Source organism: Schistocerca cancellata, chromosome 1, assembly GCF_023864275.1.
Source record: "Schistocerca cancellata isolate TAMUIC-IGC-003103 chromosome 1, iqSchCanc2.1, whole genome shotgun sequence".
Lineage (NCBI taxonomy): Eukaryota > Metazoa > Arthropoda > Insecta > Orthoptera > Acrididae > Schistocerca > Schistocerca cancellata.
In genome coordinates this window covers 618,436,855-618,453,626 of record NC_064626.1, presented here as the reverse complement: position 1 = coordinate 618,453,626, position 16,772 = coordinate 618,436,855, and the positions used below count along the sequence as shown (strand labels likewise).

Genomic DNA, 16,772 nt, shown 5'->3' with positions numbered 1-16,772 from the left:
CACAAAGTCACAAGGTGCCAGTTCTGGTGAGTACGGTGGGTGGGGTACAACCACCATGTTGTTTTTTGCCAAAAAGATCCTGGTGAGTGAGGACGTGTGACAGGGCATGTTGTCGTGATGCAGCAGCCAGTTCCCTTGACGCCAGAGTTTGGGCCATCATCGCTGCATGTTTTTACGGATCCATCACAAAACGCCACAATAATATGCGGAATTCACTGTGTGGTTAGGTGGGATGAATTCTTTGTGCACAATTCCCTTGGTATCAAAGAAAATGATGATCATGCTCTTCACTTTGCTCTTCACCTGTCTCGCTTTTTTGGGTTTTGGAGAGCATGGGCTCATCCGCTCAAACACACGCATACGGCTCGTGCTCTGTCCCCCAAACAATTGTTGAATAATTGCAAAGGTCTCCATAGCACTTTTTCTGAGATTCGCACAGAATTTGACACATATGCACTGTTCTGTTTGCAGATCCATTGTAAAACACCACACACCAAACATACACTATTACGGAAACCACTGTGGACACACAACACGTGCTCCCAGCTCAATGCCACTCCGCCCACTGACTCATCAGATATGCAGCTCCCGCCACCTAGCAGTGCAAAGATCTACTACTCCTACTTTCCAGATGGCAGCACCAGTTCTGAAAATTTTGGATTCCACCTTGTATGTTTTGATAAAACAGTGTGATTGTGAAACTGTTGAGTTCATTTGTTGCAGCTTATGTGACAAACTGTTATGATTTCACCATTTCCTTAGGAGTGATCACATTCACATTCATGATGATGATGAGCTCCCATACGAGGAGCGTAGGGAACGATGCGGGAAACCCGCACCGCCGTACTAGACAAGGTCCTAGCAGAGGTGGTTTGCCATTGACTTCTTCTGACCATTATGGGGATGAATGATAATGATGAAGATGACACAACAATACCCAGTCATCTCGAGGCAGGGAAATTCCCTGACCCCGCCGGGAATCGAACCTTGGACCCCGTGCGCGGGGAGCGAGAATGCTACCGCAAGACCACGAGCTGCGGACTCACATTCATACAAATAGGCCTACCTAAATCAGGCAAGGAAGTGTTTGTCACTCACTCACCAGGCATACCAGTTAGGTGCATTGATAAGAGATTCCTATCACATGACACACATACTGTCACTAGTGCCTAGAATGACACACCAGACGTGTTTTCCGGTGGAGGATTTGGTTGATTTGTTGCCTTGTCATCAAACATTTGTGGTTCCCATTCGAAAGCCACTTCCTTTTGGCTGCTAATACAGTAGTTGTTCAGAATTAACTTTCATTATAGGTCTCTTCCTTACACCTCACTGTTGCAGACAGACATTACAACATGACACAGACATAAATGTGAATGCTGCGAACAGACAGGTCAGTGACTGAATGGACAGTTCATAATTTGTGGGGGGGAAAAAAATGGTGCGATGGTGCTTTTAATGCAGGCTCTGTGACGTTTGCCTACTTTATTTCCTCATTGATTGTCCTCTGTGTCGACGTACTGTGTTGCTATACTGGCTGAAAAATGGGGGTGGAAGTTCAACACTGACTACTTTAAATGATGTAGCCAACAGGTGCAGATTTGCGTTCCACAGTTCTTTACTTTCACTGTTCACAACCCCCCAATATACACATTTAATATGGCCAGTTAACTATTGTCTAATTTTCGATAAGCGTAATTAATAGGTTGCAGGCAAACATCCACATACCGCTACAATAGTTTACTGTTGAACTTCTATGAGCAGTAAAAACCTATCCACACATTTCACAGTCTTTCAGATAAGTTGAACAGGCACTGTCATTGCTTAAACACATGGCCTATTGGTGTAACACTTATTTCACAGTTGAGTTGATTTGTTCTTGTTGATCTAACCAATATGGGTTCCGCATCTGAAACACGGCTGTGGACTGACTGTGTCGGGACCAAAAATTGGGCCCTTATATATTATGGCAATAGTAAGCACTGAAACTACACATTGTTTGATGTTTAATTTACAGAAATAACAAACATAACTCATTAAATGAACTGAATACATTGAAAAATTGCGTATATTTAACAGTTTCTTCTACTACAAGGGTTAAGCCATATTATTTTGTTTAAATCATGTAATTTCAAATATAGTTACACAAACAATACTTTTGACTAAACTGGAAATTACTTTGGAATTAATTAAGAGCTGGCTTTGCTAACGTGTTTTTGATTAGAGCCAAATAGATCCTGTAAGAATACTGTTAGTTGTTCTTCCAAATGTTTACAGTTATTACAGAATTTATATTTGTTTATACAGGGTGAAAAGTATTTAAACTGGCAAACTCTCGGAGGTTGTAGGGGACATCAAAACAAATATTTTTCCGTAACATCATTTTTTCCTATGAGGATTATTTAAACCGGTGGAGGCCGTATTAAGCTCTTCAGTTGTTAGAGGCTGTATTACGATCTTCATTTGTTAGAGGGCGTATTATACTCTTCAGTTGTAGGCAACTGCTGTCCACCAGTGTAGTAGTGCATTGTCTCTGTTTATTAATGGAGCGATACATCTGGACTAAGTACACTGATATGGTTGGTGCGTACTATGTAGTGCACCACAACGGACAAGCTGCACAGTGGGTTTATCAACAACAATATCCTAATTGCCGTATCCCACATCATATGACCTTTGCTGCTGTGTGCCAATGTCTGCGTGAGACCGGGTCATTTAGCAGATTACCTGGACAGGGACGCTGTCACACGGTAAGAACGCTGCAATTTGAGGAACATGTCTTGCAGCATGTGGAGTGGAATCCTTCAGTCAGCACTCGTGCAATTGCATGTAACATGGGGACGAATCAGACAAATGAAAGAACAGTCGTTCAAGAGCAATTGTTACATCCATTTCACATACAGCGTGTCCACAAGCTGAAACCAGTTGATTATCCACCCAGAGCACAGTTTTCGCAATGGTACCTGGAACAGTGTGAAATGCATCCTACATTTCCATCCTCTGTGTTGTTTACTGATGAAGCAACGTTCGGGCATGATAGAGTCTTCAACATGAACAACTTGCATGTTTGGAGTGAGGATAACCCACATGCCACAGTTACTAGCGCTCATCAAGTGCAGTTCTTTGTAAATGTGTGGGTCGGTGTTGTTGGGGACTGTTTAATTGGAGTGGCTAGCACACTGGACTCGCATTCGGGAGGATGACGGTTCAATCCCGCATCCGGCCATCCTGATTTAGGTTTTCCGTGATTTCCCTAAATTGCTCCAGGCAAATGCCGGGATGGTTCCTTTGAAAGGGCACGGCCGACTTCCTTCGCCGTCCCTCCCTAATCCGATGAGACTGATGCCCTCGCTGTCTGGTCTCCTCCCCCAAACAATCCAAAAACTGTTTAATTGGGCCGTGTCTGCTACCTAGGCCATTAAATGGCAGGCTCTATTACAATTTTCTCGCTAGAGCATTGCCAGAATTGCTGGAAGACGTCTCACTCCCTACAAGACAACACATGTGGTTCCAACATGACGGGGCGCTGGCACATTTCAGTTGTCGTGTGCATCAATTCCTGGACCGACGGTTTCCAGAAATGTGGATTGGCAGATGCGGTCCTGTACCATGGCCTGCTCGATCCCCAGATATGTCCCCTATGGACTTTTTTGTGTGGGGAGAGATGCGCAACCTTGTGTATGCAACTCATGTTGCATCAGAAGAGGATCTGGTTGCCCGGATAGTAGCAGCAGCAGGAACAATTCAGGATACTCCTGGGGTTTTTGCCCATGTCAGACAGAACATGATCCGACGGTGTAACCTTTGTTTACGTGTCAATGGAGGCATTTTTGAAAATATTCTGTAATTGAAATTGGGTTGTGTTAATGTGTTGTCTCTTGGTCATAAAAAAATGGAAAAGTGTTTGTTGGTTTAATTAATTTGCCGTCAGAGAAATCTTCCTCTACCGGTTTAAATACTCCTCATAGGGAAAAATGACATTAGGGAAAAATATTTGTTTTGATGTCCCCTACAAACTCCCAGAGTTTGTCAGTTTAAATACTTTTCACCCTGTTCATCAACAACAGAATTGAAGTTATGAAACACTCACTGATTTCACTCTGTAATGAAAGTATTAACAAGGAATAGTCACAATAAATTAGAAAATCAATTACATACATAAAACTAAGCACAAAATTAGATCTGGTTTTATATTCTTTAAAACTGAGGGCCAACCTTTCCTTTATATAAAAATGCAGATTATACTCACATATGTTAATAGTAATTAGTCAAAGATGAAAAAATGAATTTTTAAGGAGGCAGATGGCAAAATAAGAGGGGCAGTAAAGATATCCCAGCTTGCTTCATCACAGCTTGTCCACTTTACAGTCCAACACCATTAGCGCTTAAGCACTTGGATCGTTCACTATTTCTATTTTATGCTTGATATCTGTTCAGTTTTTGACGGGATTTCCACTGGGCGCTCTTACCACTAAATATGAGCGGGGAGCGATGTGGAGTTTTCCTTGTGAGAATCATAAGGGTCTAAAGCACATTACCACCGATTGTGTGGTTGTAGTATTTATCCATGCTTCAGAAGCCTGTTGATCTAATGCTGAGTCACATTTATCTGTGCTATAGGCCCACATGAAAATTCATGAGAAGCTTCTTTCTCTGATAATTCACTTAAATGTGGGATTGACGGTGGCGTGCTTTAGGCCCTCATTTATATTCTAGTCAAGTGACCATATTGATAGACTTACTTTTAATCATTTCCACAAACAGCACTTTGTGTTTGAAGTTGGTTGTTTACTATGTGGAAATTGACTTTCATGTGCAGTGTCAACATGAACTTTATGGAATCTATTTGAAATGCTAGCAGGAAAGTAAAGCTGTGACGACAGGTCTTGAATCGTCCTTGGGTAGCTCAGTCAGTAGAGCACTTGCCCGTGAAAGGCAAAGGTCTGAGTACGCGTCTCGGTCTAGCACACAGCTTTAATCTGCCAGGAAGTCTCATATCAGTGCGCACTCTGCTGCGGAGTGAAAATCTCATTCAAGGAACAGAAAAGTAAATTACTAGGAACAGTTAGCCGCAAAGGCACTGGGGCCTCCAAGAACAGATCCTTTGATTGAGAGAGTGACGAAGTCAAATAAGGGTGACTACAAGCGAACGTTTAACAAGGAAGTGTTCAGTTAGCAGAAGTTGTTCGAAAAAATGGAAAAGCATAAATACTCCCACTTACACAAAAACCCGAAATGGAGAGTTGCGAAAGCTTGCACACATTATTTTGTTAATGCCCTAGACTGTACTTAATTATGCACAAAACAATAAAATTCCACAAAACAATTCTTTCTTTTGTCAGATCTTAGGCATATTATTATTTTTATTTCTTTCCTGTCTCAGACGTTATGTCTGGTTAAAAATGGAAAGTGGCACGGACCTTGATCAAGTGTGACTTCCTTTTAACTGTATGGTATATGTTACATTGCATTTAGGAACTTTTGGGTAATTGAGCATGTATCAATAATTCCAGATTTCTGTAGTTGTATATATACGTTTGGATGTAGCTGTATTGCGTTGATGTACTGGTGGATATTGTGTGGTATGACTCCTGTAGTTGATAGTATAACTGGTATAATGTCAACTTTATCCTGATGCCACATGTCCTTGACTTCCTCAGCCAATTGGATGCTTTTTTTCAATTTTTTCTCCTGTTTTCTTCTGTATATTAGTTGTATTGGGTATTTATATTTCAATTAGTTGTGTTAATTTCTTCTTTTTATTGGTGAATATGTTGTCAGTTTTTTTTATGTTGTTGTTGTTGTTGTTGTTGTTGTTGTTGTTGTTAATGGTTATTGTTGTATAAACTTGTTGATAAGCATGACTGTTATACATCAGATGCAATTAATTTCACATTCTCAAATTAACGTGAATCTAAAAATTTTTGAACACCCAGGATGTATACTCACAAGCCGCCACTGTTTGTGAGTAGCGTATGTATCATATAACATTTGAACACGAAAGTCTTTAAAATATGTTATTGCAAAGCCATTGTTGTATGTCCTTGTGACATCTCTGCCACAGCACGAGCTGCGCAAAAACTATTTTTTTCAGCACTTCACAAAATGTTTTCACCCATACCTGCATTCCTGTCATTGAAGGAACACTCCCCCTCTCCACACCTTCAGCAGGCAAGGTCATTTTACATGTGGTGGCTACGCTGACTGTTTTGTGACATAACAAGACACCAGCCAATAAGAGCTCACTAGCTGGAAATGGCCTTTTCCCTGATGCTGGCCATGCTTATTCTTCAAGATTCAGTGTTTGAATTTAAAAGATTGATGATTGATATTGTTGCTGAATACAGTATGTCGGAAGTACAGTACATGCAAAAAGATTGAGTTATAAGTGGTGTCCCTCATCACATATTGGATCAGTATGGAACACTTTGCGCCAACTGTCTTGTTTTTCCTTTGCTGGTGAAGCTAAACGATGTAAATTGTGTTGGCAGTGCTGATCATGGATTATGTATGCATTTCCTCTCTCTCTCTCTCCCCTCTCTGCAATGGCCTAAAATACGCCCTTAACTCTACCACCACCCATGGTGCGAACTGTCTGTCTTTTGTGCCACTTCTAACATAGTCAGTCACATTAAATGTCAATAGGAATAAAACCAGATGAAATCGAGCAAGATGTCGAGTAACAATGTAAAACCGAGGTAAACCTATTTAGGAAGAAGTGTAAAATTAGGGAATTTTTAGCAATGATCATTTGGGTTTTACAATTGACTACAAATTTATGGCATAGAATGGCAAAAAACATAAAATTCAAAAACTGGTGCAGAAAGCATTTATTTTGGTGACCCATTTTTTCATGCCATCTCTATAAAGCGTCATCAGTTTCAGCAACAACACAAGACTTTTCTTGACAAACAACCTTCACAGCTAAATGATAAAGTTCATTTTTTGTCACTGGATGTAGCAATAACAATTGTAGTATTGGTTTTGAAAAGTGCCCACGTTTTGCTATTATGTGATTTATCACTTTCTGTGCAGTCTTCTTAATGTAAAATAAGTTACAAGGTCCATCAGAGCTAAATCACATATTTTCAAACTATTATTCTGTCCATTTGTGTCCATTGAACACCTGCATATCAATTCAGTCTGTACAAAGTGCTTTTTAGTTGCATGCCATCCTTGTTATTGTCCATCTTCATTGGAGTTTCAAATGATTCATACATAGTGTACCAATCACGCTGATTTATTGTGTGCTGTGCTACACCACTGTCAGTGTACCACTCATCTCAGCCCAGTGTACAACAAAATTATTGCGGACCAGCATTAAAACTTTGTTCTGTTTTTGAAGTATCTGTGTGACTACATTATCTTGAAATTTCCACTGATTTTATACCAGATGACAACATAGTACAGTCTTCTCTTATGCCTATACTAATACATTAAATTGATCGATGGCCCTTCTTCTTGCATTTAAAACAAACCAACCCTGTTTTACACTCTTTTGATAAGTGACTTCCTTCACCACATGAAAAGCATTTTCTATCTTCATTTCTTTTACACTGAAGCAACAAAAGTCATAGGATACCTCCTAACATCATGTCAGACATCCTTTTACCCAGTGTAGTGCAGCAACTCAATGTAGCATGGACTCTACAAGTCGTTGGAAGTCCCTTGCAGAAATATTGAGCCACGCTGCCTCTTTAGTCTTACATAACAGCGAAAGCGTTGCTGGTCAGGACGTTGTGCACAAACTGATTTCTCGGTTATGTCCCAAAAATGTTCAATGAGGTTCATATTGGGTGATCTCAGTGGCCGAATCATTCACTTGAACTGTCCAGGATGTTCTTCAAACCAATTGCAAACAATTGTGGCCTGGTGACATGACTTCGGTAACATGAACTCCAAGAATGGCTGCAAATGGTCTCCAAGTAGCTGAATATAACCACTCCCAGTCAATGATTGGTTCATTTGAATCAGAAGACCCAGTCCATTCCATGTAAACACAGCCCACACCATTATGGAGCCACAATCTGCATAGTGTCTTTTTGACAACTTGGGTCCATGGTTCATGGGCTTTGTGCCACACTCAAACCCTACCATAAGCTCTTACCAACTGAAATTGTCTGATCAGGCCACAGTTTTCCAGTTGTGTAGGGTCTAACTAATAAGGTCAGGAGCCCTAGAGAGGCACTGCAGGTGATGTTATGCTGTTAGCAAAGACACTTGTATTGGTCATGTGCTGCCATAGCCCCTAATCCCGGATTTTGCTGCACTGTCCTAACGGATATGTTGTACATCCCACATTGATATCTGTGGTTATTTCATGCAGTTTTGCTTGTCTGTTAGCACTGACAACTCAAACACAAACATTGTTGCTGTTGCTCATTAAGTGAAGGCTCTCAGCCATTGTGTTGGTGATAGGTTAATGCCTGAAATGCAGTACTCTCGGGACACTCTTGTCACTGTGGATCTCAGAGTATTGAGTTCCCTAATAAGTTCTGAAATAGAATGTCCCATGTGTAGCTCCAACTACTGTTCCATGTTCAAAGTCTCTTAATTACCATCACACAGCCATAATCACTTCAGAAACCTTTTCACAGGAATCACTGGAGTACAAATGATAACTCTGCCAATGAACTACCCTTTTATACTAGATGTGCATGATACTACTGCCATCTGTATATTTTCATATCACTAATCCATGACTTTTTTCACCTTAATGTGTACCGAGTTGTTTTTTGCACCTTTATCACTGTTTGTTAATCTTCATCTTCAACATCATTATTGTAGCAACACTTTTATCATCATGATCTGTTATTCTCACTTTGCAGAGCTTGCAAAAATCATGCTCAGAGCTCACTATCATCAATTAGCTTTTCTAACAATGAAAGTTGAGTTTGAACTTCATCAAATTTGGATAAATCACCTTGTATACCAGATGCTTCCGACATGATGTTATGTAATTTGTGTGCAAGCAGATCAATGTTTTTGGGTGAGTGAACATCATAAATTCTATGTACCTCATCTCAAATCTCTTCAACAGTCTTGTATTCACCAATATAAAGTAAAGGCTTGGTGTCAAGTGATAGAATTTCACAAGATTGGTTTTGTATTTTTGTCCACTTTCTTCTGGCTTAATAAGTTCAACATTTATGACATGAAAGATTTTGTCACCCTCTGAAATAGTTCTCATTATGGTTCTTAAAGTCCCCCAATTTCTTCACCAGTGAGGTTTTCTATTTGCTGTATTTCATCAGCCATGGACTCGTCTTTTAACACTTCTGTAATTTCGAACACTTCTGTAATTTCGAATTATCATCGAGATTGGCTACAGCTGTCACAATTCATGAAAATTTTATCAAACATGCTCTGCTAACATGTTGACAAAACATCAAATGGCATTTTCAAAATGAAACATTTATTTAAAAACCACAAAAGAAACCATCTGTTTATGACATTTACATCTTAAAATGTCAATCGAAATAAAAAAGAACTCAGTTAATCTTTAATAAAGAATATGATTAGGATTACTCTCTCCCTCAGCAGATGTATTAAACTCGACTCAGTTAATCTTTAATAAAGAATATGATTAGGATTACTCTCTCCCTCAGCAGATGTATTAAACTCATATTGACACTGCACTACTTAGTAAGAGATTAAACTAGGAGCCATTGTCTTCAGTAAGCAGACATGTCCAGGACTTCTGGAATAGTTTGAAGAAACAAAGTCCTTCCAGTCATCAGATGAGAGAATCTGAAAGGTAAAAATTAAGTTGAGGAATGTTTCTGATGCTTAGATCACAAGGGGTCAACACACTTTTAACTGATCTCTTATATCTCGATTACTTTATGAATATGTGTTGAGCAGGGAACTTGTATTCAGTGCTCTATCATTGCATATACATGAGTCCATCACATCTCATTAAATGCTGGTACTTGACATCAATATTCCTTTATATGTGTAAGACATGTCCAGAAAGTAAGTACTGTTGTGGAAAAAAATCATAAAACATTTTTGTCAAACTAAAATTTATTTTTTCAAGCAAGACCATTTCTTAAACTGTATATCTACGTAGTTGCCACCATAGTGCAGATGTTTGTCGTAGTGGGAAACCAACTTTTCTTTGCCCTCTTCACAGAAAGATACGGCCAGTGAAGACAACCACTACTGAACACCATTTTTTGCACCGTTTTCTGCTTTTTGAGTTCCTTTCCAGAGGTGAAGCCATCGGTGTGATATAATACAGTAAAATATTGAAAAAATTTACACACACAATTTAAAACAAAGAACATCGGATACTCAGTCAAGGCACTGTGTTGGTTCATGGCAATGCACATCCCCATTCTGCTGGTGTCTCTCAAAGTCTTATTCAACAATTCGATTGGGAGCATTTTGATCACGCACCATATAGTCCCGAGCTCGCACCTTCTGGCTACCATTTGTTCTTGAACTTGAAGCATGGTTTTGGAGGAAGGTGCTTTGACAGCAATGATGACACAAAGAACAGTGTTCAGCATTGGCTCTCTTCTCTGGCAGCATCTTTGTATGAAGAGGACATAGAAAAGTTGGCTTCCTGCTATGACAAAAGTCTGAACAAAAGTGACAACTATGTAGAAAAGTAGTTAAGCATTCCCTTTCTTGGAAAAACAAATTTTGGTTTGAAAAAATGTTTTATAAGATTTTCCCAAAAAGGTACTTACTTTTCAGACATGCATCATGTGGGATAAGTATTTAATCTATAGACAGGGTCTACTATACTGCTGTGCTGTACCACCAGGAAAATTCTGAAAATTACAAGATTAACCAGTGTAGGATTCTAAAATTAATGACTTACGTTTCCTGAGGCAACCAGGTAGCATAACTCATTTATAAAGTCACCCCCAAGAATTTTTATCCATAAAAGATATTGTCCCTCTCCAAGTAGTTGATGCTGTGTAGACTAGTTTAACTGACTACAGCTATATTATACTCAGACACTATACAGTACATTTAACTTTGAAAGAACGAATCTATAAAGTTTGATGTGTTCCTTAGCACTGCAAAACACCTTCTGCGTTTTGCTTATTATGAAATTAAACTCATGCATGTATTACTGATTCCATATTTATCTTATTGTATTTGTACATTTAGTATAATTATATTTCTTATTAATCAGCTTTTTATTTTCCTTGGCTTACCAGTTTCCTTAAACTGAAATATACAGTTTACATTGGTTACAGATTTTGGTTGTTGGAGATGATATAGATGCAGTAGCAAATGAAATAAAGGCACTATCTGGTGAGTTTACTTACGTTATAACAACGGGAGGCATTGGACCAACACATGACGATATTACATTTGAAGGTGAGGACAACACAGAGGTTTTGTTGCAAACAGATTTTGTTAAGTGATGCTCCATTAGTTTTTTTGTTTCCCCTTCTTCCTTTGTACTTTCTTCTTCTCTCTGTTCTGAAGTAATAAATCCTCTCCTAATATCGTCATTATTCCATTCTGGATTTTCCATCTCTCAAGTAATAAAAATTAAATAGATGCTGTATTAACTTGAACAATAAACAAAAATTGTGGCCTCTCTTTGTACCTAATTCATTTCAACTACGCCATGTGTCAGTTGGGTATTACACTGCAACGACAGGGGTCACTATTCTTTTCATTATTTTATTTGGATAGTGTGAAAAATGCTGAAAGAGGATGCTGTTGATTTTGATGATGCAGCGGAGACAGTATGCAGTATAGAAATTCAGCATTTCAGATGCTCATAAAAGTGAGGCATTGCTCTGATGGAATTGTTATGAGCAGACATGAACTGTGGTGATCTTTGTGTGCAAGATTCAAAACAGGCAGCTTGGGAAGCATGCAGTTGAACAACAGTGTTCTTTGTGGTCGGGAGATATTTGATGTCATGGGAGGTGGACTTTCAGATGTTCCCATATCCTGAAGTGACCTACAAGTGGGTGACATATTGTAGATTGTCAGGAGCTGTATCCTGCTGTCCAACAGTGGTTGCATTCTACTCTAAACAAGTGTTCAGTGACAGTTTTCATAGGCAACTACAATGACAGCTCAAGTCAGACAGTTGAAGGAAGGCTTCATTTTGTAGCTGATTATTTTTTAACCAAAAGTAAATGAACATGGACATTAGGTCAGAAATCAGTAATTCTGACAACGAACTTAATACTGTATGGAATGTAGTAAAGTGAGAGGCAGTACAAGCCACAGAACAGTATAACATCACTATTAATTTAAAAGGGATGGCTGTAAATGATCAAGTCACAAGTAGCTGGTATGTTTAATAATCATTTCTTAAATGTAGTAAAAAATACAGGTTCAAACAGCCCAAGAGCATAAATCAAAAAGTATGTTGAACGAGCAACTTACATGAAAGTCAATCCTAATCTTATCTGTGACCTATCCAAGGCATTTGATTGTGTGAATCACAATATTCTCCTGGATAAACTGAAGTTTTATGGAACTGATGGTATAGTGAGCCAATGGATAATGTCATATCTAATTAAAGGAACGCTAAAGTTATAGTTAATAATTCAACCAATGTTGAGTGGTGGCGACTCTTCTGACGGGAGAGAAATCATGTATGGGGTACCACAAGGTTTGATCTTAGGTCCACTACTGTTTCTTGTATATGTAAACAAATCTCTGTTTAATACATAACAAGCACAATTAATTCTTATTTTGGATGACCCGTCCATTGTAATCAATTCAAGCATACAAACAGCAATAGAGTAAATGGTGAATAACATTCATAATAATGTTACTGAGTGGTTTTCTGCAATTGGCCTCTTTCTCAATTTCGAAACAAGACAACATATTTAGTTCTGCACATCTAGAGATACTACATCTGTGACAAGAGTAACATGTTACGAGAAATAATAACTAGGGTGGAAATTTCAAAAAGTTTAGGTGTCCATATTGATGGGAATTTAAACTAGAAAGAAAAACACACGTTATGGAACTCCTAAAACAACTTAGTTCAGCCACATTTGCACTTCTAATAGTTGCAGATCTTGGAAGAGGCAAATCAGGAAGTTTATATATTTTGCATATTTTCGTTCATTAATGCCATATGGAATAATATGCTGGGGTAACTCATCTTTAAGAAATGAAGTGTTTGTTGCTCAAAAATGTGCTGTAAGAATAATATGTGGTGTTCATCCATAATCATCTTGTAGACATCTACACTGCTGGAAAAAAAAAAATAAATGCAACACCCACAAGGCCAAGGTCATTTTATTGCCAAGTGAGGTGACATGTAGTTCATTGTTGTGGATGTATATGATAACAGATTCAGACCAAATGAAACACGTATCACACTAAAGGTTGCCCAAACAGTGACATCAGTACTGAGTGTACCCACATCTGACGGCAACCTAGGCGTGTATTCTCACATGCAAATGATCACAGTGATGCTGAATGGCGTCCTGTGATAGATTGTCCCAAGCATCATACACCTTTTCTTGCAATTCAGTTTGGTTTTTGCAGGCCCTGGAAAACAAGTAAGTTCTCCTGCTCCGTCATGCCCCACATGTGTTCATCTGGTGAGAGATCTTGTGATCATGCTGTCCAGGGTGGTTGGTGTAACCTGTGAAGACCACGTTGCATCTCACAGCGGGTGTATGTGGACATGCGTTGTCCTGCTGAAAAAGTGCATCATCTCCCTTTCGAAGAAATGGCAGTAGCATGGGGATAACAGACTGTGGAATGTAATGGTTACTTAACCCTGCAGAAACACCAGATGTGACAGTGATCTGTAACTGATCCTCCTCCTAGCCCCCTCCATGTCATGAAGACTGGGACGAAACCTGTTTGTTGTGGGTGAATGCCCTCTTCAGTAGGCAGCTCACCAGGTTTATGGCCTACATGTGTATGCCCATCACTTGGTATGAAGATATGACCTACTCTACTCACTGAAGAAGACAATGGGAGTGCCATTCAACTATCCAGTTAACTCTTTTGCGTTACCAGACTAGCCGTGCTTGACAATGTCATGGTATTGGTAATAGCCCAACCAGAGGCTCATAAGATCTTAAAAATGTTGCTAGCAGACATTTCTCAGTGGTCCCTGATGATACAACAGGTGAAACATGCCTGGATTTCAGACCCGGGTGATATTCAGCTGGCCACCGCCGCTCACACAATGCTTTGATCTTAACATGTGTCTGTGCAGTGCGGACGTCCAGAAGCTGGTCTGCAGGTGTGGGAATGTTCCATAGACCACTGTTGAAATCAGCGACTCACTACTGATATATTGTGCCCAGCATGTGCAGCAATCCATCAGTATGTCAGTGCAGCTTTGGGTAGGTCCACACTGTGCCCAGTTCAAATGGATGAAGCTGTTCAACAATAGTATATACTTGTCAGTGGGGCACGGTTGCACCCTAGAATGAATGTTGCAAGCATCGTTTGACTTTAAACTCGGCACAGTTACTGCCTGGAGAGCCAAAAGAGAGGGTGCACAGACAGGCATTCTGAGCGCAATCTGATCACCAGTGACACTGTATTTAAGGAGTTAGGCATTTTGACAGCTGCCTCACAGTCTATTTATTTCCACCTGAAGTTTGTTGTAAATAATCCACTGGAATTTAAAAGGAACAATGTTGTACATGATCACAAAATCATAAGAAAAAAATGGCTTTCACAACTTCACATTGGGGTTATATATGCACAAAAAGGGGTTCACAAAGCTGCAGCCAAAACTTTTTGTTACTTACCAATTGATATAAAATGTCAGACAGATGACAAAATTAAAAATAAAAATGAACTGAAAATTTTATTTTATATTTTTGTAATGTGTAAAAGATGCTGGGTTGCAATTAGTTACGCAGAACTGTGTTAAAACACAATTTTAAAACTCTGTATGTCAATTTTTTTAGCAGAGTTTGCAGTGCTCAGCTGTTTGATAGAGGATATCAAATTAAACACATTTCAGCCATCAATTTTCAACCTTATTTTGTTGGACAACGAGTTTCACTGTTTTACTGTGCCATCTTCAGGCCCTTGACAGACTTGCAGAAGTAATCTACCTCGCTTGTGATCAAAACAGGGACTAGCAATACTGGTATTAGTAGATATTTGTTACAGTGACCACTTCAACCAGCACCTGCCGACCCAGGTAATGATTGAAGTGGTCACTGTAACAAATATCTGCTAATACCAGTATTGCTGGCTCCTGTTTTGATCACAAGCAAGGTAGATTATTCCTACAAGTCTGTCAGGGCCCTGAAGATGGCATAGTAAAATGCTGAAACTGGTTGTCCAATAAAATAAGGTTGAAAATTGATGACTGAAAGGTGTTTAATTTGATATCCACACTTTTAAATGGTCAGTCTTTATCCATATTTACATCCAAATGTATAATGTGAATGTAAAATGACTCATTCCACATCGTTATGATTAATCATCCATCATCCGTGGTACATGAAACTGTAATAACACAATACAGTGCATCCCTCTCACTTAGCATGTATATATTGTTTCTCATTGTGTTGCCTTGTTCGTAGTGATGTTACAATGTATTTTTTTGGAATATGAGAATATTGCACTGATTCTTTTGTTTCCATTTTCAGCTATTGCAAAAGCATTTAATGAAACAACCTATCCACATCCAAAGTTAATTGACATTTGCAAAAAATTTTTCAAAACAAGTGATGATACAGCTCCTGGAATGAAGTTAGCGCATGTAAGGTTTGAAAGTACAGGTACTGCTGTATTTTATACAGAGAATATAACATTAAACAGTGGAAGCTCCAGGTAGGAATATCAACAATGTAGGAAAAGATAGATTGCTACTTACCGTAAAGATGACATGTTAAGTTGCTGGTAGGCACAATTAAAAAACAGTTACATATAAGCTTTCAGCCACAACCTTCATCAGAAAAAGGAACACACACACCATTCCCTCAAACAAGCAACTTCACCTCACACCTGTCCGTCAACTGCAGCAGCTCAGGCTAAAACTCCCAGAGTTGACAGTCATGTGCATGAGGTGTGCTTGCTTGTGTGAATGAATGGTGTGCATTTCTCTTTTTCTGATGAAGGCTGTAGCTAGAAGCTTATGTGTAACTGTCTTTTAATTGTGCCAGTCTGCAACTTAATGTGTCGTCTTTATGATAAGTAGCAGTCAACCTTTTCCTAAAGTGTTGAATATAGTATTAAAAAAATGTAATTTACAAAAGAGTTATCCACAAAGACAAACTAAATATGAGGATGAATCTTTATTGCTGCAGGACTGAGATCTCACACTTAATTGATCATTGGGAAACCCTTTACTAAGTTTCCAAGTTTTTGCATTCCAATAAATATATTTCAGAGTTTCCTGCCTTATTAATGTGTTTAGAGTTCAGTAAGTGCTTATTATGGGGGAGGTATTGAGAAATCTGATATCTGAAGGAATGTTGTAAAAAGTAATTTTGAATTGTACTTCCCTGCTCCGTGTTCAGTTGCAAATGCCTTTCTAAAGTATTGTGAAGTGAGGAGACAGTATTGTCCTTTGGATAAGGGTGACAATAAAGTAACCCTCGTAAGAGCCATTCTGCATTCAGCATTTCAACTGTTACAAGTGTTTCAGCTGTAAATAAAAGATGATTATTTCTGAACAGTGTTCCCTACCTGATTCACCCTTGCTGAATATCTGTGTGTGTCACCACTTCGGGAGAGAGAAAAAGAAATGCGCCCTCACAAACACGTAACTTCAGTTGTGGCATGTACAGTCTGTTGTCTTCAGTTTTTCTTCTTCCCTTGAGTCAGACATGAATAGCTTAACA

At 39.0% G+C, this 16,772-nt stretch overlaps 1 protein-coding gene across 1 annotated transcript in view; it reads left to right on the top strand.

Annotated features, from left to right (window-relative positions):
* The window catches only part of LOC126183074 (FAD synthase-like), a 112,355-nt gene that overhangs the window by 17,775 nt on the left and 77,808 nt on the right, over nucleotides 1–16,772 (top strand). The window contains exons 3-4 of the mRNA XM_049924905.1: nucleotides 11,217–11,340; nucleotides 15,576–15,688. Coding sequence (XP_049780862.1) covers nucleotides 11,217–11,340; nucleotides 15,576–15,688 — 237 coding nt within the window. The remainder of the gene's footprint in view (nucleotides 1–11,216; nucleotides 11,341–15,575; nucleotides 15,689–16,772) is intronic.